The sequence below is a fragment of the Musa acuminata genome, chromosome BXJ1-10 (genome assembly GCF_036884655.1).
Source record: "Musa acuminata AAA Group cultivar baxijiao chromosome BXJ1-10, Cavendish_Baxijiao_AAA, whole genome shotgun sequence".
NCBI lineage: Eukaryota > Viridiplantae > Streptophyta > Magnoliopsida > Zingiberales > Musaceae > Musa > Musa acuminata.
Genome location: NC_088336.1, coordinates 27,483,634 through 27,510,487, shown reverse-complemented (window position 1 = coordinate 27,510,487; position 26,854 = coordinate 27,483,634). Strand labels below are relative to the sequence as shown.

At 40.8% G+C, this 26,854-nt stretch overlaps 4 protein-coding genes and 1 long non-coding RNA gene across 11 annotated transcripts; 1 reads left to right on the top strand and 4 right to left on the bottom strand.

Annotated features, from left to right (window-relative positions):
- Positions 1 to 34: 34 nt before the first annotated feature.
- On the bottom strand, positions 35 to 5,570 carry LOC135595895 (probable methyltransferase PMT2). The gene is made up of 7 exons (XM_065087371.1): positions 5,334 to 5,570; positions 3,992 to 4,657; positions 3,639 to 3,849; positions 3,208 to 3,502; positions 1,731 to 2,120; positions 1,000 to 1,077; positions 35 to 782 (listed from the first exon to the last, which is right to left on the bottom strand). Exons 2-7 carry the CDS (start codon positions 4,634 to 4,636, stop codon positions 548 to 550), a joined length of 1,854 nt encoding a protein of 617 aa, XP_064943443.1. The 5' UTR covers positions 4,637 to 4,657; positions 5,334 to 5,570; the 3' UTR covers positions 35 to 547.
- Positions 5,571 to 8,612: 3,042 nt separating this feature from the next.
- Positions 8,613 to 13,288, bottom strand: LOC135595892 (uncharacterized). Of its 6 annotated transcripts, none has more exons than XM_065087365.1 (9): positions 13,102 to 13,288; positions 12,881 to 12,993; positions 12,413 to 12,791; positions 12,208 to 12,279; positions 11,862 to 11,926; positions 11,566 to 11,722; positions 11,014 to 11,094; positions 10,809 to 10,898; positions 8,613 to 9,043 (listed from the first exon to the last, which is right to left on the bottom strand). In XM_065087365.1, the coding sequence occupies exons 3-9, from the start codon at positions 12,674 to 12,676 to the stop codon at positions 8,921 to 8,923; spliced, it is 852 nt and encodes a 283-aa protein (XP_064943437.1). In that variant the 5' UTR covers positions 12,677 to 12,791; positions 12,881 to 12,993; positions 13,102 to 13,288; the 3' UTR covers positions 8,613 to 8,920. The 6 variants fall into 6 exon arrangements, with proteins under 6 accessions (XP_064943437.1, XP_064943440.1, XP_064943436.1 ...); XM_065087368.1 differs by having other exon boundaries at positions 12,881 to 12,919; XM_065087364.1 differs by having other exon boundaries at positions 12,881 to 13,288.
- A 437-nt stretch (positions 13,289 to 13,725) lies between these two features.
- On the bottom strand, positions 13,726 to 14,906 carry LOC135595889 (protein DMP8-like). The gene has a single exon (XM_065087363.1). It carries the CDS (start codon positions 14,556 to 14,558, stop codon positions 13,929 to 13,931), a length of 630 nt encoding a protein of 209 aa, XP_064943435.1. The 5' UTR covers positions 14,559 to 14,906; the 3' UTR covers positions 13,726 to 13,928.
- Positions 14,744 to 24,323, top strand: LOC135595888 (probable glucomannan 4-beta-mannosyltransferase 4). 2 transcript variants are annotated; one of them, XM_065087361.1, is made up of 10 exons: positions 19,219 to 19,508; positions 19,588 to 19,919; positions 20,026 to 20,124; positions 21,242 to 21,494; positions 22,670 to 22,780; positions 23,029 to 23,165; positions 23,251 to 23,364; positions 23,447 to 23,646; positions 23,720 to 23,917; positions 23,994 to 24,323. In XM_065087361.1, the coding sequence occupies exons 1-10, from the start codon at positions 19,361 to 19,363 to the stop codon at positions 24,154 to 24,156; spliced, it is 1,755 nt and encodes a 584-aa protein (XP_064943433.1). In that variant the 5' UTR covers positions 19,219 to 19,360; the 3' UTR covers positions 24,157 to 24,323. The 2 variants fall into 2 exon arrangements, with proteins under 2 accessions (XP_064943434.1, XP_064943433.1); XM_065087362.1 differs by lacking the exons at positions 19,219 to 19,508; positions 19,588 to 19,919 and adding an exon at positions 14,744 to 15,231.
- On the bottom strand, positions 22,877 to 26,163 carry LOC135595890 (uncharacterized). Its single transcript, XR_010480698.1, has 4 exons — positions 24,856 to 26,163; positions 24,486 to 24,781; positions 23,974 to 24,382; positions 22,877 to 23,855 (listed from the first exon to the last, which is right to left on the bottom strand). It is a non-coding gene; the product is annotated as an uncharacterized LOC135595890 (long non-coding RNA).
- Between the last annotated feature and the right edge of the window lie 691 nt (positions 26,164 to 26,854).

Genomic DNA, 26,854 nt, shown 5'->3' with positions numbered 1-26,854 from the left:
TCCATGCAGTCACTGTCAATAGAGGAACATTGGGTTTCTGAAAAATGGAAAGCAATCTTATTGATGACATCAAAAAAGAAAATACAGCTATCCAATAAGTAGGAAGCAGTTTGGTGTATTCTCCAGTTGCCATCTACAGACGAACCCTAAAGATCCACAAATCACAAGCATTGCCAGAAGCCAAAAGCCAGTAGGTTCCTCTAAACACTGCAAGTAAACTTGTCACCTATCTTAACTAGAGATATGACCAAAAGGAGACGCTAGCAGCTGTCAATGGTAAATTTGATGTTACAACATATATATATATATATATATATATATATAGAAAATAAGGAAAAGATAAGGATGATGAAGGAAATTCTATGAATAGGAATTTCCACTATAGGCCTATAAGCAAAAAAACATGGTTTCAACTCCAGTCAAGGAGTTCTTCCTTGATCTTTAAGTCAGTTGTCGAAAGCAGGGAGCTGACTTCATGGTAGATTGCCCCAGTATAAGCTATTTCGAGGAACAGAGGTATGCGGAAATGCTGCTGACTTCCACAATGTCATTCTTTTTCTTTCTTGCTTGTGCTTCCGCCAACCCAGTACTGTTTTACAGCAACCAATATCTTCTCGGGAATGAGGGGGCCATCTTCGTGATCCACCAGCTTAGTGTCCCATCTCATGCCACTAACGGTCTTCTTTACCCTCAACAGGACATCAACGTCATCACGGAAAATGACTGCACCCTCTGGACGCAAAATTCGGTCCATCTCTAGAAGAATGTCTTCCATTTTGCATCTGTCATTGCGCATAAACATATAAGACATACCAGTAGATTGATGCACAGCAAGCAACTGTGATATATAAACTTAGTTTTGGCTCATTGATACACCCAGCTGTGTGTTTGTGTAAATCATCAAGTGATTACACGGTGAATAAAAACCTTACTAAGCCTACTTGTTCTTTGTAAATTATCATATGATTACATAGTAAAAAGAAACCTTACTAAGCTTACTTGTTCTCGTACAAGCTGAAAACACCATTGGCATGTATGAGATCATACGTCCTTGGGTAAGTCGAAAAAGCTTCACACCTACATCAAGTAGAAAAAGTTCAATATTGAAGACAGAACACTTCATGATAGGGGTCAAGGAATAAATTGCTAAATAAAGAAGAAAGAACTTAGGAAAGATAATTAAATAATGCTCAAGATAATTAAATAATTGGAGATGAAAGGGCATGCTTTGAATAGGCACATTTAATATAAGCACCATACATTCCCAAAGATACATGTTAAACAGTTAAAGGACTTCTAGATCTCCAGTCCACCAAGGAAACGTGCAGTTGCCTTGAATTATATTTATCTAAGCATAAAGTTGATTTCTGCTGGTGAAAAGAAACATCGATCATGACTTGGATGATAAGAGTAATGTTGTAACAGCCAACAAGAAGAAGGTACAATATTCGACCTAAGTTCAGCTAACAATTCAAAATATTAGGATGACTTTAGGTAAACATGTGATAAATCAATGAAACAAGCAAGCATGAGAAACAAAACCAATATTGCAAAATTAGCTACTTGACTGTAAGTCATCAATAAGGATATAAAGTTTTTGGATAGTTGTGGAGTCATAAATGGTATATGCATAAATTTCTCAGTTCAAGTTGACAGCAATAATAAATTTCTCAGTCTTGTTTCTTTAAGCATTCAAATCCCCAATAAGAAAGCATTAAGCAAATACATACCAGTCATGGTATATGCCGATTAACCCACGTTCATATATAACACCTAATGTGGATATATCAGCAATTGTAGGAACAACATTCATCACCCATAATTTTGGAGACTCAATTGCTGCTGCAAAGCTACCCAATCCTGCATTCATATCCATTATGTTGCGGTACCTTCCAGTGTCAAGTAACTTGTTGATTTTCTTATAAGCTTTAACATGCTTTTGCCACTGTTTGATGTCTTCTTGATAAGAATTGACTGAGATGTCTGGTACAGAACCACTGGCTATTCTAGGTGGAATAGCATTTAACCTCTCAGGGAAAGGCTTCAATTCACCTCCAGCAGACTCTTCCGGACTATTAACCTCAGGATATTGATTTATGCAAGGTTCCATCTTCTTGTACCTAAGATTATCAAAATGTGGTGAGACTACAGGAGGAATAAACACATATATAGACAAATAAAGTCAACTTGAAGAAACATCATAATATCTTGAAAATTTACAATCCCATTTCACTGGAGCTGCAAACATAAATGCATTTACTCTTTAAGACCAATCCCCTTAGACTAAAAGAGAAGCTACACAAAACTAATTAAAAACAAAACTTTGGTTTGCGGACTGGTATATTGGATGGTTGAGAAACAATCTATACAAAAAAGTTAGCGTAACTTGGATAGAAATATTACGACCAAAGTTACAAGAATAAAAAAAAAAATTCATCCAATAACAATTAGTGGCCACCATGATAAAGGATAAAATGTGACATACCGTCTACAATTATATGAATATGCTCATAGGAGACTTACAAATGCTGGAGTTTGATGATCTCTTAGAATTACTAGTACAAGAACGGATAAAGAGAGACCTAAAAAGACTAATACTAAAAAATAACAAAAGGAGACTTAAATTTTCTTGATTTAATTATTTATTGCATTACCTATAGCTAAAAGATGGGAAAAAAATCCATGAAATACCCCAGATAGTTGGAACATTATGGCTTATTTTCGTTGTTGCAACCCTTGAGAGCAGTCTTTATATCAAGAAAAGTAATACACAGAGTGAGATGTCTTTTATGGCTTCATTTATGGGGATCTAAAGTTTAAACTATTACTCTTTACACAAAATAAATGAACTAAAAGCCCATTTGGCATATGGTTCACATTTGACAACATGAACAGAAATTAAGAAGATTCATTTTCATATCCATGTCTAGCTGAAGTTAGACTGTTCACATTACTAACAAGAGGAGCAAAAGGGAAAAAAAAAAAAGAGGATAAAATGTACAAACAATTCAAGTGTTCATATATAAAATATTGCTATTATAGTAATTTTACTTGTAGCTCCTAACCAGCTTACTGAGGAGATCAAAATACAAGTTTCAGAGGAAATCACCACTTCTATAAAATCCCTTCATAACTGCAGCCAACCCAAAATTTCAAGATCTGCATTTATCGTACAATTGCAATAGTGAGAGAAGAAACAAAACTTACCAGACATCATCTGGATTTGCGGATTCACATATATTTATGCGGGTTTCATCTTGCCTTCTTGGGCACAATTCGGCATTTATTCTCTTCCTCCAAATGGCAATTTCAGCCTTCTCAGAAACCTTTTCCCAGCAAAGAAGTTCAGCAATTTCCTCAATCTTCCTTTGTTCCTCCTTCAAATCCTCTTTGGTACGCTGCCATGCCTGATAGTTATTCTTCCAGTTGATTGGAGGGCCTGAAAGTACCCAATAACCGCCTGGCCTGAGTACTCGATCCACCTCCATCATGTAAATTCCATCTGAAGAAAGAAAATACAGAAAGAAAAACATGTGAGAAACGTGACAGAATCAAACAGACAATGGAGCTTCCGCGAAGAACAAACAAATGAACTAGATAAATAGAAAGAAGGAAGACTACTACATATTAGCTCTCACCATTTGCACCCCATGGAATCAAGCATCTTGAACAATGAGCCATATCAAAGGATCTAGATGAGTATGGAAGCTTTATTGATCCAAGAACGCCAATAACAGCAGGAACTCCACGTTCTAGTGCAAACTGCACCTGTGCCTCATGAGAGTCTCTTGGTGCAAATGACATGGCTAATACATTCTTTTTCAACAAATATGCACCCCAACTTGCCACCTATTATTAATGAATAACAAAGTCACCATTATAGCAATGGCTAAAATTTCAAAATTACATATCTTAAGGAACAAATTTTTTTATCAAGACAAAATGACAAAGATAAGCCGAGAGCAGAAATGTAAAGATAGATGATGCATACCCCACAACCAGTGTCTAGTGCAGTTCGGACAGTCCCATTATCAATTGGAATAACAGAGGCAAGTTGGTCAATATATTTATCTGCACCCTGAGGGAACTGCGTCCCTCCACCAGGAAATCTGAATACATTGCCCTCATATTGAACCCAGTTCTGAACAGCCTTCTCAACTGTCAAGCTCTTGTAAGGGACATTGGCATAGGGAACATAATCACGGCTCTTAGGCCAGGGAAAAGGTGCCGCATACCCCTTAGGTGCTGGTATAAGACAATACAATTTCTCCTCATCGGGTGGGCAATGCCTCTCTCTGTAAATCATGTTCTCTCGAGGAAAGGTCATTGCCCGCCCTTGGTCCTGGCAAGGAGTGTAATCGGTATATGTGTCACCACATGGCTTGAATGTTTTGGCTTCTGAATCGCCAATATCCTTCAGGCTGCCTGATCCACCATGGTGGGTCTCAAAATTTAGATTGGGTGAGTTTGTGCACTCTGTCTGCTTAGTAACCTGTAGTGCAATACTGTCACCCTTGCCAAAGCCACTCTTCTGCCATGCACCCAAAATATAGAAGAAGCAGCAGAGACCAACCACAATAATTATGGATAATGAGCTTCTAGTCCTTCCCTCGCCTGAATTCGACTTTATGGCCATGGTGTTTCCCCGAGAGATGTCCTAAGAATTAATCAAATCCCAGCAGAAAAATCAACTCCAATTAAGTTCTTTACCAGAAATATAGACAGATCCAGATCACAGCAAAAAATATGTATTAATTCCCAGAAAAAAAAAACAAGTAAAAAAAATGTGTTGTTTGTTTGAGCTAAGAAAATCAAATTATTATCAAGGAAGAGCTAACATCATACTAATGGCACTTGAACTCTCTAGATTAACATATAACTAGCAACTAGTATCTGAAATCCTGCATCTCAAAATGCGTCTTTTCTCTACTAATAGTGACTCATTTCGCTAAATATTATCCTTTTTACTGAAAGAGCAAAGGCACATACATATCCCGAACGGGAACCATCAGCTCAAAAAGCATAAACAAGATTCTACATCTTAAAAGAGAATCCATATTTAAGATGGCTCATTTAAGGCAAAATCTCAAAACTTAGCAACTTCCAAGCAATCCAAGCGCTAAGGTAGTGTTGCTCTTAAAGTGATTCTGGAATTCCAGATCACTACAAACCCGCTAGTTACCACCTTTCTCCCCAACTAAGCCACACCAAATCTCTCTCCTGAACTGCTCAAATCGATGGATAAAAGGAAAACAGAACAACTCAGGAAAAAGTAACACAAACTGGAGGAGGCTGAGATGAACATGCAGGTGGAGATTGCACCGTCGTCTTACCGGTTCAAAGGGCAACAAAAGAAGAGGATCTGGGATCGGCCGCGAGAGAGGGAGGGAGGGAGAGCCCTAAAAAGCCTCCTTATCCGCCACCATTTCCTCGACCGAAACGGACTGCGGGATTCGAACAATTCCGCTTCTTGGAGTCGAGTTTCGACCACTGACGACGATTAAATGCCCCATCCATGCCCATGTCGCCGACATGCGTCGTCGTCCTCGGTCAGCCTTTGGATGCGCCCTTTCCCCGCTGTCTCCCACTGCATCACCTCTACGTCCGCAGAGAAACTTTATGCGAATGATCGATCACCGTGATCAACCAGATAACGACCACGAGATTAAAAATGGACGGCGGATCGTCGTCCGTGTAGTTTTATTTATGCGATCGTACGTGGGGACGGTGTGCACAATAAGATCTTTGCGCGTGCTTTATTTGGTAACAAAGCATGGTAGTCCGGTCACGGAGTGGGGTTGCAGCGCCTGTGTCGGATCAGCTGTTTCGGTTCAGAGACGGTAGGAGTTTCGATCGGGTAATCCGGCAATAGAACATCGAAACGTCTTGCTCTATGCTGTTTAGTGTCCGATGTGAAACAGTTCATCCAGGGAAAAGTGTATCCGAGGGGATTCCCTGCCTTTCTGGCGTGATCGGATACAGGTTTCTGGGCAAAGAATAGGATGAAAATCCAACCATTACCTGCCACGTAGGAAGTCTGAGGCCTCCCAACCGTACGATCTACCGTGGGAAACGCGCCCACGCAGGATGTTGGTCGTTGGGGGATTAGCTGATCCCTTCCGCCACGAGTGAACCGGACGGAACCGATCGTTCCGCGACGCGTGGTGCTTCACTACCCGTGGGCAACGGATTGCGCAGGGGATGGAGGTCGAGTTACCGGCGGTGAAGGCAACGAACTGGTGGGAGTGCACCCACTATGGTGGACTCCCCACCGCCACCACCACCGCCACTACGACCATCGACGTATTCAATGAGTTGTCACACTGAGCACTAAATGCGTGTGGATCTGATGTCGGTTCATCCCCACTACTATTTCTCTCCATTAACAGTAACATGAATCAAAACCAAGGTCAAATCCTACGTCCAAGACACTGGAGAGGCAAATGCAGAACCTCTGTACAACACAATCTCATACGTCAAGACCAGAAGAGGAGACAAGACAAGCAGCGGAAGAGGATGAAGAGGAAAAGGTGGGCAGTGACAAAGTGTGTTCTTGCTTCACCAGTGAAGCTTCTTTGGATTCAGCTCTTTGTTGTGGATGGGATCCGGTCCTCTTCGCACTCTTCTTTTGCTCATCTGAGCGCCGACGAGCCGCTTCTTGGTGCCCCGGTCCGCGACGTGATGGCCTCTGGCCACCTGCGGCTTCTTGGCTGCTGTCCAACGCGGTGTGCCGAGTCCATAGACCAGCTCCGCTTCACTGGCCAGAAGGCCGATGTAAAGGAGGAGGAGGACGACGAAGAGCTTGCAGGTATAAGATGACATTGCTCGCGGAGGATCAGCAATGGCAACAACGAAGTGACTCCGATGCTTTCCTGTTCTTATCTTCTCTCTCTCTCTCACTCTCTCTCCATGGCTTATCACTGTTTGGATTTGGTTATAAAGGGAAAAAGCTCGGCCTCTCAGGGGTCCCAGAACACAGGGGAAAGAAATCCACAGATCCACCTCGATCATACTGCAGCAGTCCAATAAGGCTGGTTTAGAAGCTTCTGATATGACTGATGGAGAGGTGGAATGTTGGCCTTGGGAAGCTGCCTTGCTTTATTCCATTCTGCAATCTTCTTCCACTTTAACAGCTTCCCTTAACAATTAAAGAAAGCTCACTGCACTCTGTTTGAGATCACATCTCTCTATGTGAATTCTCTCCTTTCTGAATCTACATGCCAAGCAGCACAATTGCATGCGGTGGGCGGGATCTGAAGCACCACTCATGAACTTATAGAAAGGGAAATGAGTGGGAATTCATGGAGATTTTGGACTGGTCATGGTCCAAGCTACTAAGCAAGCCAAAGCTTGCCATGGATCTACTTTGTACTAAAGCAAAAGAGCAGCAACAGTGTCTTCGGCTTTATAAAGTGGTTTTCCTACTGCCTTAAGCCATATTTTCTATCACAAATCACATATCAACTGCATTTAACAGGAGATTTGTCGTTGTTGAATTCAAAAAGGTGTCATGATAAGTTTTTGAGTGTTTTTATTTTTCTGAGGAATTGTTCTTGGAAATTATCTTCCATCAGCAAAAGATTTATAGCTCAGCAAGCAAATAGAAACACACCCATTTTCTTTTCACAGTCACCCTTTTGCACTGTTGGGATGTTCATCACAGGTGATCATTATAGGCATGCATGTGTTGATTATGCAGGGATCTGCTTTCTCAGACAATATGGTAGCAAGACAGATGGAGGGTTTCAAGCAAGAGGAGCCCACAGGGTTGTGGTTGCTGATAAAAAAAAAGAGCAAAGGAAAGAGAAGAAAAAAAGGGTGAATTGCCATGGTTTTTGAAGCTGAAAGTACTTATTAGTTGTACTACTCAAGAGCTAATTTAGAGAGTGATGTGACTCTTGATGCTTAGGACAAGGCTTGCATATGCTTGAAGACTAGTTTAGTGACATGGTGGCACACACCAGCTGCTCTTGATAAAATGTATGGCAACCAAAGTTAACATCTATAAATATCATGATGGAGATAAAAGAACCAGTGAGAAGAGTAATCAGAAAAGGGTGAACCCAAAGTTTATCAGTTTGAGTGGAAGACTTGATAATCATTCTTCCACCATCATGATGTATACTGCGTTTTTGTAGTAAACAAGCTATTTTATCTCTTGAACTAATATTTCTATCTAATTTGGAAAATTTTACAGCTCGTGAACACAGTGGATCAATCTAATCAGGGAAGAATATAGAGAAGATTTTAATCAGCTTGCATAGCAGAAACAGTCAAATGAATCTGACACAATGAGAGCATTCAAATCAAAAACATACCAGTGTTTCTTTAACTCCATTGGGCTTTTTATCTTCTCCATCTTTGCAAGATTACACCTCGCATAAACTGGATTACAAATGTTAGGCAGTAACTGCACAAGAATCTTTCACCCAAGGATCTCTCAATATGAAAATAATCCTTCTTTGTAGGCTAACGCAGATGCCCACAGCAAAGATTATGAACAAAGAACTGACGGCAAACATTTTGATGAATTCTTTGCGAGTAATATTGGCACTCTTACGAAATCATCACTACAAGGAACTTTTAGGTCACATGGCACACATCTAGATGAATTCTTTGCAAGTAATACTGGAACTCTTTCCACCAAATCATCACTACAAGGAGCTTTTAGGTCACATCCAGCATGACAAGAGATACAAAATACAAACATTGTGGACCATGCTGGGCAACAGAACCTACCCCATCTCTGTCACCAATGTAGAGGTGGTCTGATAACCTGCAGTCACTTCTTTTCAGCACATGAAACAAAATCCAAACTCTATGGAAAGTAGAACAAAGATGTCCAGCAGTTCCCTTTGACCCCAACTAGCTCAGTTGCTTCACCGCATAGTTGATGTTTAGAACATCAAAAGGAGGGAAACTACTCCTGTGGTTCTTGCTGTGGAGTAGTAGGTGATTCAGGTGCGATTGTGAAATGCAGGCCCCTACCCTGTCCAGTTTGCAATATGAATGCCACTTCAGTTGCCGCTAACGCTGCTGCTTCCTGGTCCAAAACAAGAAATGGGTCAGACAAAACACAAGGATATACAATATAGGTACTAAATGATAAAAAATCCCACATAGTTATTGGACACATTTTCTGAAGCATGTAAAGAAACTAGTACACCTTAGAGTAACAAAAGAAAACCTTAATTTGCATTGGTATGATAATCATTCTTTTGTGCTTTTGTTAGACTCTGTAGCTATTAATCATTAGAACTCAATTTGTCATTCTAGTGCTAAGCCTAACATTGCCATGGTTCAATTTGTATAACCCATTCTTTTCATTATAATTGGTTATACAAATTGTATAGAAGTCAAGAGTAGTTGACTTTTCATTATAATGGGTTATACAATTTGTATAACCCATTCTAATGGCTTTTCATGAAGAGCACCAATATTATCTGGACAAGGATACCTGGGACACAGCCTGACATGGCCAACAGTGCATCCCTGTGAAAAGACATGAAAAAGGAAAATAATGTGCTAAAACAGAAAACAGCAAGTATGAGGTATGCAAGTAATCAGCACAAGTTGATCTGGCAAACATGTCATGCCATGTCAGCAACCAGCACCATGTTTGGACAGGCAGACCAACCTGGATGGTTCAGAGTGCATAGTAAAGTCAACACTTAATTCAGAAACCTTAATATTTTGACAGCTTCAGTTGTGTCTGGAATCAAGTATTGCACCCTTTAAAAACCAAGTGAAACAAACCTAACAATAAGATGTAATAGGAACAAAAAAGAATCGAGATATGTACCCGAGATAGAACCAAAACATTATCGATCAACAAATACCTTTATCTTATTCAGCCACTTAAGTCATTCAGAACAAAAAGAGAAAAGAATATAATAAATAAACAATAAAATAGAAACAGCATATTAAGCAAACAAGAAGAGAATTTTGTTAAAACAAAATTATTGAAAACCAAAATTGATCAAGGTTGCATATTCTAGCAGTCTACATAAAGAAAGTGGAACAACCAAATATAGAAAGATAAAAATAATTATGCTTACATAATCTCTCAACATCTTCTGTGAAAGATTGTAATGAAAATAATTTGATATCCAATAAGTTAATCAGAAAGAATGAATAAAACAGGAAGCAAAAGATACTATAATCAGATCAATGTCAATTTATCATAATCACCTATAAGTTTGAAGCTCTGAAACAATAGTTCAATTATACAAATAATGTTGAACTAGGTAAACGAAATTCAGCTAATCCAAAACTTAAATTTAAGGCTTTTGATATGCAAAAAACTAATTTGCAACAAGAATAAGCAACCCATCGAAACAATAAACTGCATACATGAGAAGTAATTCATTGTATTTGCAACTTGTGAGGACTATGCAGCACTGAAGTGTTTTTATCATGGATAGCTACCATTAAACATAAGGGCATATCTGTTTCAACAAAGTCAATGCTAAAGATATCATTTTAGCGGTATTGGATGATAGACATTGAACACAATAAGTTACTTAATTCTTTTTTGAACCTATTTTAAGCTGTCTCCAAACCTGCAACTACTACTCACCTACAAGCAACAGAAGTGTCAAACTCAAAATTGCATCAATGAATTACTGTGCTACTACAATGTCTGGATCATTCAAGACAATAAACAAATTCCATAAGAACAATCAATGATCTCACAGGATCTTCCAGTGTATGCACGACAAAAGACGATGCAATAATGAGCAAAGGTTAGTTACTTTGGATAACAAAAACAAAAGCAAAAGCAAAATGCATAAATCTTGCCATTTTACCTGTCTTTGCCTTCGCCGCTGTAAAATACTTATAGCCCATGCCATAATGTAACATGGCAATAAAAATCCAGCAGCCCGTAGCAAAAACAGCTGTAATCATCCAGCAGAAATCAAATATGACTTCAACTGATTAAACCATGGCAAACAAAGAACAACAACATATGGGCATGAACTTCAAGGAAAAAACAAACCATCCCACACTTACAGAAAATATAGTTGAAGCATCATCTTCGTCATCACCATTCGTTATGGCCAATGCATGCCTCAGCAGAAGAAGAGCCATTAACTAAAATAAGCAGGAAAACCTAATCAATATAGATGTCTCAAAACAAAATTAGTAAACTCTGTCATAAGAATTAGTCAGACAATACTGCAATATACAGTTTCCTTGTACAGTCAAGTGAAACCACTTTGTGATACTTATGTCCATCTTCCCAGAGTTATGTAATATAATAAAAATACCAAATACAAAACATGATTATAATTACAGATCAAATACTCAAATATAGCATGCATAAGCCACTTTCTCCCTCCTCACTAAAGCTAAGGGGAAACAAGGAACAACAACAACTGACCAGAATTGCTGGTATACTCTCGGAAAAGAACATAAGGACTACGAGCCTTTATTTCTCACTTGAGATTCCCCAATTCTTATTTCATAAGACCAGCCACATAGTCTTGACTAAGCATTAGTGTTTCATACTCTATAGTCTATGCTATGAAATTGGTTGATTCCGACTACGGTATAAGAACTTACTATAAGAGCTGCGGAGCGGAAAAATGCAGCACCACTAGCATTTGTTGCAGCATATTCATCATACTCAGCTTCAAGCAAATGGCGCTGAGCTGCTGCCATAGCGAGAAGCCTCGGGTCATGTAGATCCAAAGGTGTGCCTGTGATGGTCCAGCCTCCACTGAGTATGAAGCAAAAGGATAATCAGATGAATCCAAATAACAGCATACACAATAGATGAAAAATATGAGACATGCTGGTGGTGGCACGTCAATTGAGAAAACTAAAAACAAACAAACAAGACATAACTAAGAACTTACCTTATGTCAATGGTAGTCTCTTCTGGATTAACCCGTGGTGGCACAGTGTATCCAGGCTTATATGACTGCATGTAGTGGAGGAATTTCCAGATTAAGATCTAGTAGCAAATATTATGAATCCTAACTTTCCCAGTATATATAAACTTGCTCAGAAAACCAAATGCAAAGTAATCCTTAAAGCAGGCTACAGAAATCAGATACATGTAAGATGCTAGCGTTCACAAAATTAAAGACACACAACACAACTCCTTTCTTTTCGATGGTAAAGAGAGCAGAGCACATGGAACCATGTATAGAGGACCACAAAATGATAAGTAAAAGAAAAGACAGCAAACTTTCAACCCACCTCATGGCAGATCTCACAAATTATATCTCCTTTCTCATTACACCAGCGTTGCACACATGTCCTATGTGCATACTGCAGATGACCGAAAGATGCAAGATTAACTCCACTAGCACACGAATCATATATAACAAAAAGGCCAGAATAAAAAAGCAGTCGGAGGATTTAAAAGGTGAGCTGCTTGAGGGAAGAAAGCTAAAATGTTGACCTTCAGACTACCGCTACAAGCACATGGTGTCTCAAGATTTTTGATCTGATCCTCTTCCTGGCATATGCGACATTCTACTGTCTGAATGAGCGGCTCCCCTTCATCAGCCACCTTGTGATCCTCCTTGTCCCTATCAAAGCCAGAAATCACCTGCGAAAAAGATGGAGCAGACGGATTCGACTCTGGATGCCCATTTTCTCTTGTCGCGTCAACAGTCTCGGGCTTTATGAGATGATCCAGCTGAACTACTACATGGTCTCCCATTGCGAATTCTTAACCACCGGAATAATGCAACAAGCCACGCTCAAAAGACTCCTTTTCTATAATTATGCAACACGATCGACAATCTATTAATGTATATATAGCCGGATTGAGCTTCCTGCACGAACATTTCAACACACGCACCGCGCTATAAGAAAAAGAAGCAATCAGCACCAAGGAAATAAGGAAATCTTCAAAATTAAGAACCTCGATTGTCTTCCAGCGAGACCTACAAAGTGCGAAGCCCTAAATTTCAACGAAGTCCGCGGAATCACAAAGAAAAAGCTACGTCACAACGACGGATCTCTCCCAAAGAAACCCTAAATGTTCCGGCATTTCAAGGAACAAACCTCGAATCTAATCAACAACTACAACAATAATCCAGGGCAAAAGAGAGAACAAACAACCTAAAGGCTCAGAAAGATAACCTATTCGGCGATGGACACCAGAAAGATCGCGTTTTGGAGCCCAAGGAAGATCCACTCGCTCCAAAGAGGCCTCGTGAACAGCCAATTTCTACAAAAAAAGAGACCAAATTGAAGGGTTTCTTCCAGGCAATCCAACAAAGGAGAAGGATCGACGAGAAAATAAACGATCGGAGGAAAACATTCGAGAGCGGAAGGAAGGTGAGAGAGAGAGAGAGAGAGAGAGAGAAATGGCCCAAACCTGGAGACCTCGCCACGGGTTGCGACGACGAGGACGTCCATTGATATATGCTGCGGGTGGAGAACGCCGTGATGACGTGGACTTTAATGCCCCAGGGAGGAGCGGTCATCTCGTGCGTCCGTTACTTGACGGCCGTAAGTTTTCGATAGAAATCGCCTGTATAGACTATAGCAGGAAACACATACATGTAGCCCTCAAGTAAACCCATTCATCCATGTCATCTGAATCTGTGGCAAAAGGACTGTGTTCTACATCTGAAGCCAAACAGGCGATCCACATCATGCTGGGGGCATTGCTCGCCGAACCACAATCAAAACCACCCCAACTGGAAACGGATCAAACCACTAAATAAAAAATTGGAGAAATAATATTAATTAATAGTCTAATTGCTTTAAAATATTGCTCATATCGGGTTAATAATCGTCATTTTCTGCTGTTAATGTACGAAATTAACATACATATAATACCAATACCGACACTTTATCATGAAAAATCACTTGGATTAATCACACCAAAAAGTGGAATTCAACGAAAATTGTGTGGTCAAACAATGAGATGGATCAGTAGCCGTCCACGTTATTGATCTGATTCATGTGGCCATGCAGCCTATACCATAGCGTGTGTTGGGGAAGACGAGGAAGAGCCCACTGCACACCACCCCCACCATCAGCGGAAAGCTCTCCATCACCTCATCCATCTCCTTGGCATGCCCCGGGAAGAGGCAGTTGGTGACGCGGTGATCGGACAGCGCGATGGCCGCGAACACCATGGCCGCCATGAGCGCATGGACCAAGTCCACGAACCCCATCCGGAACCGCTCGTCCTGGGGCACGTCCACCCCCAGGCCGGACTTGAAGACCGCGAGGCCCCGCGGGGTGACGAACCCGTAGTAGACCTTCCCGTCCGGGCCGCGGAAGCTGTCGGTGAAGTGGAAGAAGAAGCAGGAGAGGGCGCAGAGGCCGAGCAGCGTCTCGATCATCAGCGTGCTCACCGGGGAGCACGAGCCGTCGCCGGAAGCGGAGGGGAGCAGCAGCTCGAAGGTGAGAAGGGTGCCGGTGGGGAGGAAGTTGACGAGCATGGAGGTCTTGGAGAGGGTTTTCTGCATGCCTCTTGCGACTGCCCTCTTCCTACGACCGCCGCCTGCCGACGTCGGCGACGTTGACCGTGGGGAGCACGGGCAGGAGTAAGGGCCTTCGAAGTGTTCGACGGTTGGCTCCATTGCTGTTCTCAAGATGGACGGGTTCGAAGAGTTCGGCCATTTTTATATATAGTGGCTTTGGGTTTAAAATCTCAACGGCTACTTGTAACTGTTCCCTCCCCAAGATTGGATCGGATGTGAAAGCCCAAATATAGGATGGATATAAACGAGGAAAGCCCACTGACCAAAACATCCAACAACACGTACTCATCATGATGAGGACAGTGTCGGCGGCCCAAGTGGATTCCCCAGTGCGGCAGGCAGCGGTGGACATGCCATAGCTCACCGGAGCAAGCAACATGGTTCTGTGAGGAATATTATCATACAGCTGCCCTGCATTCACTGCGGCCGGATGTGCAACGGGCCTGCTTACTTATCGTATACCCACCGATGTACTCCTTCAGTAATTGGTGTCCTTGTCTTTACTGTTAACGAGGACTCTTTCAAGGAAACAAACACTCTTAATATATTGACTTTATCCCCTTCAATCATCTCAGCATTGTTCCCAAGTCTTCATGCCATCATATTCTTTGCAGGAATTCAGCATCTTCCACAGAACTCAAGAATTCAGCATCTTCTCCGGCGGACGCCGGAGAAGATCTATAAGTGGGTGCCACTGTCACAGGATGCGGAGTTGGGTTCTCTTACCTATCCCATGGTCCTCGTCCAGATTCCCATGTTCAATGATAGAGAGGTAAGCTATCATGAACTCAACCAATCACAAGTACCTCCCTCTCTCTCTGTTGGCTGCAATGTGGAAACCATTTCTCTCTCTCTAGTTCTGTTGGCTGCAAAGTAGAAAACATTTGGCACTCTCTCTATCTCTCTCTTCTCTCTCTCTGTGGCTCACAAAGCCATGATGTTGGATATCTAGAGCATTGAAACCATTAATGCGATAAATGCTGCACAGCTGCTGTCTCTATTGGAGAAGCTCATACCTCTGTGAGCTACTGTGCAAGGTGTGAATTGCTCACAGAGCTTTCAGGGTGATGCAGTTCATCACCACCTCATTGTCTCTCTCCTCTCCGGGCCAAATCATTTTCATGTGAGATGGGCAATCAAGCATCGACTTTTCTGTTACAAGGAACCAAATTTTAGTGTGTTAAGTTTAATTTATGTAATGATATGAATATATGATGAATATTAATTTGTTTATGATTGTATAGAATATCATGTTTATGAATTTATGAGATGATTATTGTCTTGACGAGTGGTTTTAGATTTTATAATTAATCGAATGAAAATAATACGTACCTACGGAAAGGGGAGACGAATACATTATCCGTCGAATATAGTCCACATGAGCATTGATGTTGATTTTGACTTATTTGGGTGTGTTGGCATTGTCTTCTTCACAGGAAGCAAACTTGAACACTGCAATCAATTTGCCCCACCCACCACTTATTGAGCTAACGCAATGAATGATTCGATTCCAGCTAATAAGAAAGCCATTACTCGTATGACCTACAAAGTTAAGAGTCACACGTCCTTTAAGCCCAATTCAGATCAAATATCCATCACGTTCTTTGGTCTTTACCTATTTTTCACAGCAGACAAGCAATCTTACTTAGTATCTGATTTGCTTTGAGATATGTGCGTTACCGATAAAAAAAACTGATAAAATAAACACCAAATCAACCGATTATATTAAAATAATAATAATAATATCATATTTGTGATTGAGAGCGGAAGAGTTCTCAAATATAATGAATTGTTTATAACAAGTTGATGAGTTCTTAAATATAATGAATTATTTACGACAAGTTGATAGACAATAAGATAACATCTTTGGGGTCAGATAAGAAATCTTTTGAGTCATTAATTAAGTAAACGATGGAATGATGATGAGTGGAGTTTTAAAAGGAAGATGAAATGGATCCTTGAACTGTCGTTTTAACACCCATCCCATATTATATATATAATTCTTCATGACTAAAACATTTATCATGGGAAAATATTATAAAATGATTACGATCGGAAAATTGATTCCCTGACTGAATATAGATTACCTAACAAGACATTCAAAGATTAAAAACAGTATAAAAATATTGGTGCTCATAATACCACTTCCTTATTTATAGTGTAGACTTTTATCATAATTTAGATTATTTTAAAAAATAAATAATTTTCGAGTTGTGCTATAGATGTGAAAAGTCAACCATCTTAACGTTCTACAAATCCCAAGTGGTAAAAGATCGAATGAAGCTTCTAAGTAGTAGGACATTCTTACTTTACGCTTCGATCATCATCCGCTCACTCGTCGCACTGTCGAATGGTTAAAAATATTTTTTTCAATAATTTTAAGTTTGTTTCTTGTGTTATGATGATATGAGTGAACGAGATAAAAAAATCAATTAGCTTAGTACTTTGAAAACCTTCGGATGACACAAGATTGGATAGAGCTCTCGAGTGGTAAGATCGTGTCGCTTCGTGCTTTACTCATTTTATCATTCGTGTAGTAAAAAATAATATATTTTAATAATTTATGAATTGGTTTTCCTAGTATGATGTGGTGTGCGATATGTTTTGACTATTTTTTGTGTTGTTATGATAATATTACGAAAAGAAATATTTTTCATATTTATCTAATATCGAAAGATTAAAAAAGTTAATAACTTACGACTCATGTATCGATGAACAACGATCGTAATCATAACAACCCTAACTCATCAAAACTTATTGTCGCATAAGTTAGGATCTTGCACCAAAGGTTAAACTATCTCCCTATACTGGATGATGCAATAATTATTTTAAAAGTACATTTTGCGTGTACAAATCCTGAGGTGTTTGTTATAAATAAAATATAAAAAAATATATTTTTAAGGAAGAGATATTTTAGTTTTACTCTTATTTGATAGAGAATGATTGATGGAGAAAAAAAAATCTTTATACCAAATCCCCTTACAGACCTTATTCGACATATTATACACCATAAATACTAATCTATCGGTAATGTATCATATCTACTTAGGAAGGTTCAAAATCTTATCATACATATTTATATATATATAATATTAAATATATCTGTAAAAGACAGAGGATTTAAAACCTCATCCAAATTATAAAAATATTTGAAATATTAGTTTGGCATTATACCCAATTATCAAAAATGGCGGATTTGAAACTTCGTCGAAATGTATTTAACGCTTAAAAAAATCAACATAAAAAAGAATAATCTGATGAAAGATGTATGAAAAATCGAGCACTTGAAACCTCATCCAAACTATAATAATTCAAAACTATAATAACATGTGTCATTACCTTCATAATTGATTGGAGGTTGGTTGGTCCCCTACAATCATAAACACACAAAGTTCAAACTCCCAAATTATTTCTCTCTCTCTCTTCCCTCTTTTATGGATGATACCAATTATCACCTCGAGGCACGAACCTCTCTTCTCTATCTTTTTGCCTCCACAAGATTGTCTTCTATGAAGCCATCACATCATGGAAATAACGGCGACATGTCATGCAACTTATTCTTGAACACCATTTAAGTCCCACGGTGGAGTAATTGTACATGTCGTCACAATTCTATTATCCATTATCACGTTGATGCTTGTCATTACATGTAGAAATTGTACATGTCGCGATATGGCTATATATTATATTTACGATCATAACATAATTCAGGATGATAAATTATCATTAGTTATTTTTAGTTATACTCTTATGAGATTTTAATGACTAATGTTAAATAAATATACTAATTCATTGATAGTTAATTCTTTAATTATTATCGATGCCAATACAAAGCTTAGGAGAAATTATTTGTTTCTAAACTCTCATGTTTCGCTTATCATCTATCGATTCGTTACTCGTACGATTAAAAATAAATTATTTTGATATGATTGTATATTATAGAACGTCACTAATTATTATAAAAATTTAAAATCCTCATATGACATAAGGTTGGATGGAGCTAACAAGTATTAGGCCAATATCATTTTATGCTTCACTTGTTGGTCGATTTTTTCTAAACTACTTTGGTATGTTATGATAGTGCGACAAGCTTCGTAGATCATCAAAAGTATCTTTGAGATATGAAAATAAAATAAATATATAATAATAATAAAACTATCAATTTTAATTATTTATGATTAAGTATATGAATCTTTTACCATTGAGATGACTGAAAATGTATGCAGTATCCATTTTATACGATTGAGAACACCTTCATGTTCACGGCACAATTTGAGATACGAATTAACTCACGGCACCGTGGGACGCGAGTCCGGTGACCTGCGTCTCTGTCGGTGAGCGTGGGAGACGAAGCGTTTCGGCTCTGCTTTCGCTGGCCTGAGTAGTGTTTCGTCTCTGCTCTCTCTCTCTCTCTCTCTCTCACACGCACACACAGTGGATTCTCACGCATCCCAAGCAGGACGCAGCAGCAATCAATGGCCTCGATCCCCTGGGCGGCAACCGAGGACCTCCTCTCACTGGTTGGATCCTGCACGGTGAGAAAGCCCTGTTCCTCGGGTCGTGGTGGCCACCGTGAAGACGACAAGCCCATCATATTTTACTACGCTACCGTCACACAGATACCGAAGAGAAAACACCAAACACGTTGCTAGCTTTCCCCTCGGAGTACATGATCATTCATGGAGCCGAGTCGAGTGTGCCAAGCCACACACCCACACTGCAAGTTGGCCAATGGAAAGCCTGCGCTGTCCACGGCGACGCCCACCTTTGGCCACTGTCGTGCGTGCGTGTTTGGGGCGCTCCCCATGACTTCACCGTGCAGGAATATATTACGAGCCAACGTTGGAGATGGTTCTGCTACCTGTTCCTGATCGCCTCATTTGGAGAGCGCAGTAGCTGTCATGGCAGCGATGGCTATGCCGGGTGCCGTTCTTGTTGCTCTTCTGGCCGCCTCCACCTTCTCTCTTCCGTCTGCCGCCGCCCATGCAACCACCAATGTCTTCGCTCTCGACGCTTTGGTTAACCGGACCTCCACCCTCCTCTCCGCAGGTATTTACATGTGCAGTTTTCACGACTTCTTCGCCTCCTCCTCCTCCTCCTCTTCCTCACGTGCTCTTACGCGTCACAGTGAAGCTGCCCCCTTCTCTCCGCTCGTCGATCTTTGAGTTCGTAGAGTCGTTGAGCGAGTTCTCGCCCGAGCATTTAGAGGCCGTTTTGGTGGAGGTGCGGAAAAGGGCGATCGCGCCGGCGCTGCGAGTGGCGATCCTTCTGTGCCTGGTCATGTCGGTGATGCTAATGCTGGAGGCCATGTACATGAGCGCCGTGAGCCTCGGCGTGAAGCTGCTCCACCGGACGCCGGAGAAGCGCTACAGGTGGGAGCCCATAAGAGGGGATGAGGAGCTGGGGAGCTTGGCCTACCCCATGGTGCTCGTCCAGATCCCCATGTACAATGAGAAAGAGGTAGATGGTGGTCTCTGTCTCTCGCACTCTGCTCACCTCAAGCGGTCAATTGATTCTTCCTTTCCCTTTGAGATCTGCCCTTCTTACCGTGTCTGTGAAATTGCAGGTCTACAAGCTATCTATCGGAGCAGCATGCGCTCTCACATGGCCTCCAGATAGGATCATCATCCAAGTTCTCGATGACTCCACCGACCCCATGATCAAGGTAACCAGACTTCCTCCAATCTCCATCACAGTCTACATGATTCTGCAGCACAGCTAAGCTCTATCTGCTCCGGGATCAAATGGTGCTCACGAACTTTTCCCAGCCTCATCAGCAACCAAAATAGAAAGGGGAAACATAGGGTTTCAAATCTTGATTTGTCCAGTAGCTGTTGTTGGAGGTGCATTCCAGTTGGCACTCTGCCTAGATTAGAATGGGAGCATCTGGTAATGGCATGGGACCCTGCCCTGAAGCTGCAATTCTAAATGAAGTCATCAGATCTGATTACCTTCTCCACCCTGATTTCTTGACGATGCCATGTCTGATTATTTTTGAGGTTTTCCTGACAAGTTGAGCTAGGAGAAGGTGGTCCGCATGAGAGAGAGAGAGAGAGAGAGAGAGAGAGAGAGAGAGAGATCATTGAGATTGCTTGGTCTTGAACAGTGTACAGGGGCAGGCCCCCGGAGATCAGTACAACCATTTATAACAGATGGCATGTTCTGTCGTGTTGGGAGAACCTCACTCTGCTGTTTTCTTTTGGTCAGTCAAAAGTTGGGCAGTAGGTGGGTGTTCGTTCAGGTAACCCACAGACTTCAGTGTTTGAATTGTGAATCAATCTTCAAATGGGTCCCTTAACTTTTGTCAACTTGCTCCCATACCTTTAATGACAGATAAGTATTGCTACAAAATTTGACATGGTTATATGGTGGAACATGAGTTGACAATCTACTCAAGAGTAAAAGAATCGAAATGTTGGAATTCTATGTTTGAGTGAGAAAGACTAAATTGTGATCTTCATGAGATCTATAAATTCTAAGTGAGAAAGACTAGTAACGGAGTTGCTTTATAGTTAACAATGCATATATAATACAAATGTGTCAAATGTCCCGACTAAAGTCTATTTGGCAGTTTTACATTCATGGTTACTGGAAAAAGGCAAGAGAAGAGAAGTTGGTACTGAGTCAAACATGTGATGTTATCATCCGATGATTTTTATTTTGCTAGATTCTGACTATTATTTGCCACTTGAATCCACTCAACACTTTTTATCTTATCTTCCAAATGAGCTCATGTTCTGAGTGCAATTTCAATTAAAATGCTTCTGTTTCTTTCACTGTAGAACTTGGTGGAGCAGGAATGCAGAACTTGGGCAAGCAAAGGCATCAACATAGCTTATGAGGTCAGAGAAAACAGGAAGGGATACAAAGCAGGAGCTCTAAAGAAAGGAATGGAGCAAACGTATGCCCAACAATGTGATTATGTTGCCATCTTTGATGCTGATTTCCAACCAGAATCTGATTTCCTCATGAGAACTATACCCTTCCTCATGTACAATTCCAGGATCGCTCTGGTTCAGGCACGGTGGGATTTCGGTAAGCATGTCAAGTCCTTCCAAGCGAGTAGATGATCGATCTAGCTTCAAGAAATTATAATGTGCTAATAATATTCATGTGCTGCATGCTTACTTTGAAGCTGTGTCATAAAATATGTAGATTTATGTAATTTTATAGAAGGCAAATGAAGCATTTCGATAGCCAATCAATGAAAGTACAATAAATTCTAATATTTGTGGACAACAGCATTAAGAAAATTTTGGTTTCTATCTTCTGCTGTGCTAACTGGATCAGAATGCCAAATTATCATGTTAATATTAGGGTACACAGGTAAAGCTAGACCTGAATCTTGACATAGAGATGAACTGTGTTATGTTTTAGCTTCTTCTCTGAAGAAATTATGTTGTGAATGAGTTAGATCATTTGTTTGCTCATAAAGATCCAGTATTGTACAAATCTGATCTAATAAAGTACCCAAGAGAGAGAAACTTTAGATGGTTGAGGAACTTCATGGGGATGAACACCTTGACATATCAAGAACTGAAAATATACCTAAACTGGATGTTGTGGAGAGTGCCAAGAATATATGAACTTGTATCGACCATGTATGCTGATTTGACAAATTGGAAACACTGAATCCATCTTTCCATCCACATTTCCCTGCAAACTATGAAAATAATCAGATGAACCTCATAAATAATGATTCATTTAAATGCAGTCATTTTTTTTACATATTTTAATTGTGACAAAAAATCCATGTAGTCGATCCCAAATAGTTGGGACTTGCGGCATTGTTGTTGTTGTTGTAAATACATTTATTTCTTTGGGATAGTGTAGCTCCTATCTTTGCCAAATCCTCCAAAAGAGTCTATCTTCATTGCTATCTCATTCTCTTTCCCTACACTCTTACCTTGCACACCAGCCATTGTTTAACTGCTGCCCCAATCTTTATTTATTTCATCAAGCAAATTTAATGATGATCTCAAAGATTGAAAGGTACATATAAGTTTGATTTACAGTACACTTGACCTTTTAAGACAACCACTAGATCATTCAACTGAAAGATGAGCATTTGAGTACCTACATTGTCTTCATACTGATCCTTATTATGCCATTTTAGCATAAAATGGCAGATGCTTTTGTTCATTCTGATTTTTGTACTTCTCAAATTGACAGGAGGTTGCTGACACGGCATTTGCCGGGCGATTTTGCAGTGAATTACAGTAAGTGCCTGATGACCAGGATTCAGAAGATATCGCTTGATTACCACTTCAAAGTAGAGCAAGAGTCAGGCTCATCTTCCTATGCCTTCTTCGGCTTTAATGGTAATGAAAGCATCATATCCTACTGCTGATCAGCTACTTTGCAACATAAATGTGCATCATCCCTAGTTCAGTAAGAGTTGCTTGAACAACAAAATCTTAGTCATGTCAGATGTTTGAACTCGAATTTAACTGCTGAAAGTGAGAAAAAGCATAAACCATGTATGCAATCGTAAAGTTGCAAAAATTATTTGGATGTTCAAAGAAAGAGGACATGGTTTTCAAGTACATCACAATATTCACTCTCACAGGAACTGCTGGCGTGTGGCGAATATCTGCTATCAATGAAGTAGGAGGCTGGAAAGATCGAACGACGGTCGAGGACATGGACTTGGCTGTTCGAGCCAGTCTCAAGGGCTGGAAATTCTTGTATGTTGGTGACGTCAAGGTACTCAAATTTGCTGTGATCCATGACAGTATTCAGCAAAGGAGAAGCTCAGTAATCTGTAAGTGTTTTGCCACAACTATTGCAGGTCAGAAGCGAACTCCCAAGTACCTTCAAGGCTTACCGACATCAACAGCATCGATGGACCTGTGGAGCTGCCAACTTATTTAGAAAAATGGCACGCGACATTGTACTCGCAAAGGTAGCAGAAGCCTTCTTCAAGTAAACAAGCATACATTGGTCGATCTTATTTCCCTGAGACTTGTCTCTTTTTTATGGAGCAGGAGGTATCCCTGTTGAAGAAAATCCATGTGATCTACAGTTTCTTCTTTGTTAGAAGAGTTGTGGCCCCGATCGTCACCTTTGCATTCTACTGCATCGTGATTCCAGTATCAGTTGTAGTACCAGAAGTAAGCATTCCGATATGGGGGGTGGTCTACATCCCTACAACAATTACCGTTCTCAATGCCATCAGAAATCCCAGGTATCAATCTTTACTGATGAACATACCCCTTGATCAGAACTTTCTTCCCTGATATGCCCTCTCTTCGTCGCAGCTCCCTTCACATAATGCCATTCTGGATTTTGTTTGAGAACGTCATGTCCATGCACCGGATGAAAGCAGCCTTGATCGGTCTACTTGAGACAGCAAGCGTAAATGAATGGGTTGTGACACAGAAGCTTGGAGACACCCTGAAAGAGAAGATGGAAACCAATGTTGCAGAATCCACAAGAACAAGCTTCATAAGAGATAGGTAAGCAAATGTTACATAGCTTCTGGAGATGCAAACGAGTACCATATCAACATTACCATCTCTTTTTGGATCTCAGGGTGAGCTTCTTGCAGCTCGGGTTTGCGGTCTTCCTCATGTGCTGTGCTTCCTATAATGTTACCTTCGGAGTGAACTACTACTATGTGTACATCTACCTTCAAGCATTTGCATTTGTCGTCATGGGTTTCGGCTACGTTGGCACATTCACCACCAACTCCTAGTTGTTGGCCAGCTGCAAGATCGCCATTTATGATTTCTGTACCATTGAAACCGATTCTTTTACTGCTTGTTCGAAGACATAATAATCGAAATTTTTTGTTCGTCGAGATGATTGATTTTCTTGTTCATCATGACAGAATTCCAAGAAACTTTGCTGTTCTTCGTTTGAGATTCATTCCTCTTGCTTCTTGCTTCAGCTTGACAAGCATCTGCTGTATTCTTGGAATCCTAAGAAATGCAAAAAATCATCCAATTACATATCATTTCATTTATGGTTTTGAAATTAAATCCACATCCAATTAAAATAAAATTAGAGTCTTGCCCTCCTGACCTCGGTAAGTTCTTGGAAGCAACCAATGTGTGTAGTGACTCCGAGAAGAGGACAAACATGTCATTGGGTTGAAACGGAGGGGAGATGTATGGCGTCTTGTTTCCTTTGCTGACCCCAAATGCAATAACCCGGGGATCCCGAACGGACCTCCATCCCACGTGGCACGATATCCGCCAGACGTCCGTGCTGGCCCCGCTTAAATAATTGTGGGCTCCACGCCGACATGTGGCGACCACCTCACTCATGGATTAACTGCTACAGGAAATGTTCTGGATGCTTCCACAGACTTCCGCCACCTGCTATATCAAAACTCCGTTATGTTCTCGTTTTGGTATCGTTTCGGTAACAGTAGCGTGTTCCGATCTCCTACTCCGTCGACTCGGCGATCTCGATCTATGGCGGCGGCGGAGCGCGAGCTCGGGCGACTCGAGGGGATCCTGCGGAGGGACGGTGACGCCGAAGACGGCGACGAGCGGCGGGGGACCGCCCTCTCCCCCATCGTCTTCGGCGTGGTGCGGACGGGCCCCGCGGAGGGGGAGACGCCGGAGCTGGAGCGGGTCGTCATGCTCAACCCGCTCACCCGGGGGATGGTCATCTTCCAGGGGAGCCGGCGCTGCTGTACGAGTTGCTCCCACCCGGGCTGGCGGTGGCTGGCGTGCCATGATGATTGTGGAGCCTGGCGAGGAGGTCGTGCCCGGTGTGCAGGTATCGGATGCCGGCGGCGGAGGAGGAGGAGCCGAAGAAGGTCGGCGACGTCTTGGGCGCGGAGAGAGCGGCGAGGGTGAGCGAGCTGTTCGTTACGATAGCTTTTGGGAGTAGCAGGGAGGGAGAAGTCGACGAACAGCTGCAGCAACAACAAGGTGGAGGAGGAGGAGAAGAAGACTAATTGAGCTCCGGTCCAAACTCTTTCCCGCTCTCTCAATCCTTCAAATGTTGTTTTAGAACTCGTCATTGCTCTGTTCTTCAAACCAATATTGTGCATATAAAGTTGTAATTTTTTTTCTCTGTTTTCTGTATGGACTTGCAATAAACATACGACTTTTACTCGACACAGAATGGTTTCATGCATGACTTTGTTTGTACAGGACAGTCTTCTCTGTCTTGATATTGATTGGTACAAGATAAATCTTTTATGGGCAACATGGTTTTCTTAGTAGGTGCATGACAAGGCTGGAGATTTCCATTACACTAAATTTCCAAAAGTTCATTTCTCTTTATTTTGTAGTTGTTAGTAATTGATTAAGGCATCGAGATGAAAGATTAAACAGCCACAACCACATCCCAATTTCTACCTGATCTACAAATAAAACACACAAGTGGGAATACACCACACTGCAGTGTCATTGACCTTATTTGGTGGTGGCAAGAATTTTCTCTGACTGGTATGATGTTCTTGATACAGTGCAGCTACTATGAAGCGTTAATAGCTGGTGGTTTTGTGCTCTATGCAAATCACTGGTTACCATGGTTGATGACTTGGTGGAAGCATGAAGGAAGAAGAGACAGGGTTCTTTTGTTTTTATTCTTCAGATTCTGACACGAACTGCAAGAACTGACAAGTGTTTGGAATGGTCAAGAGGGGTTATCCCTGTGGATGGATCTTTTACAGCAACCACAGGTCACTGTAGTGTCTTACCTGGAAATCTTATCCTATCCTATCCTATCCTATCCTCTCCAATACAGGCTCTTATTAATTATTTAATTCTACATTTGTACTACTGGAAGAGACAAAATAAAATTCACATGCTGAAACCATTGGTATTTTAGTATTGAAAGATGAGAAGAAACCAGGATGCATGAACCTACAGCTTCTATTTTATTGTGGGAATTAATAATGCCATCCTCTTTAGTGTTTATAGTTACAATGAGCATGTGATAACTTGAATCTTGATGAACACTTGAGCTGCTTTGCATTGCAACTCAATGTGACAAGTCTTAGGTTCATATTGCTGAATGTCTAGTGGAGTTGCACTCCTGCTATATTGTACATTTTATGCACAGGAAAAGAAATATATCACGGGATCAGATTACTTTAAACCTCATAAGGCTATGGAGATGAGATGTCCTCATCTTGACACATAAGAGACACATGTGATCAGAGTATAATAGTACAAAATACAATAAAAACTGGAGGTTTGTCAGCTTCCACAAGCTAAGCTTAAAGGCCTTGTTCTTTAGTCTGCTACTCATCAACTTAATAAAGGTGAAGAACTATCCACAAAACCCCATATTGTCAAATCTATGCAACTGTGACAACATTACTATTAAACAGCTGTCCAGTAGATAGAAATTAGAATGTGAAAGCCACAGAAAGGAAGCATAAAGTGTTGGAATTATTCAATGAAGAACTTTGAGGGAAGCCTAATTGG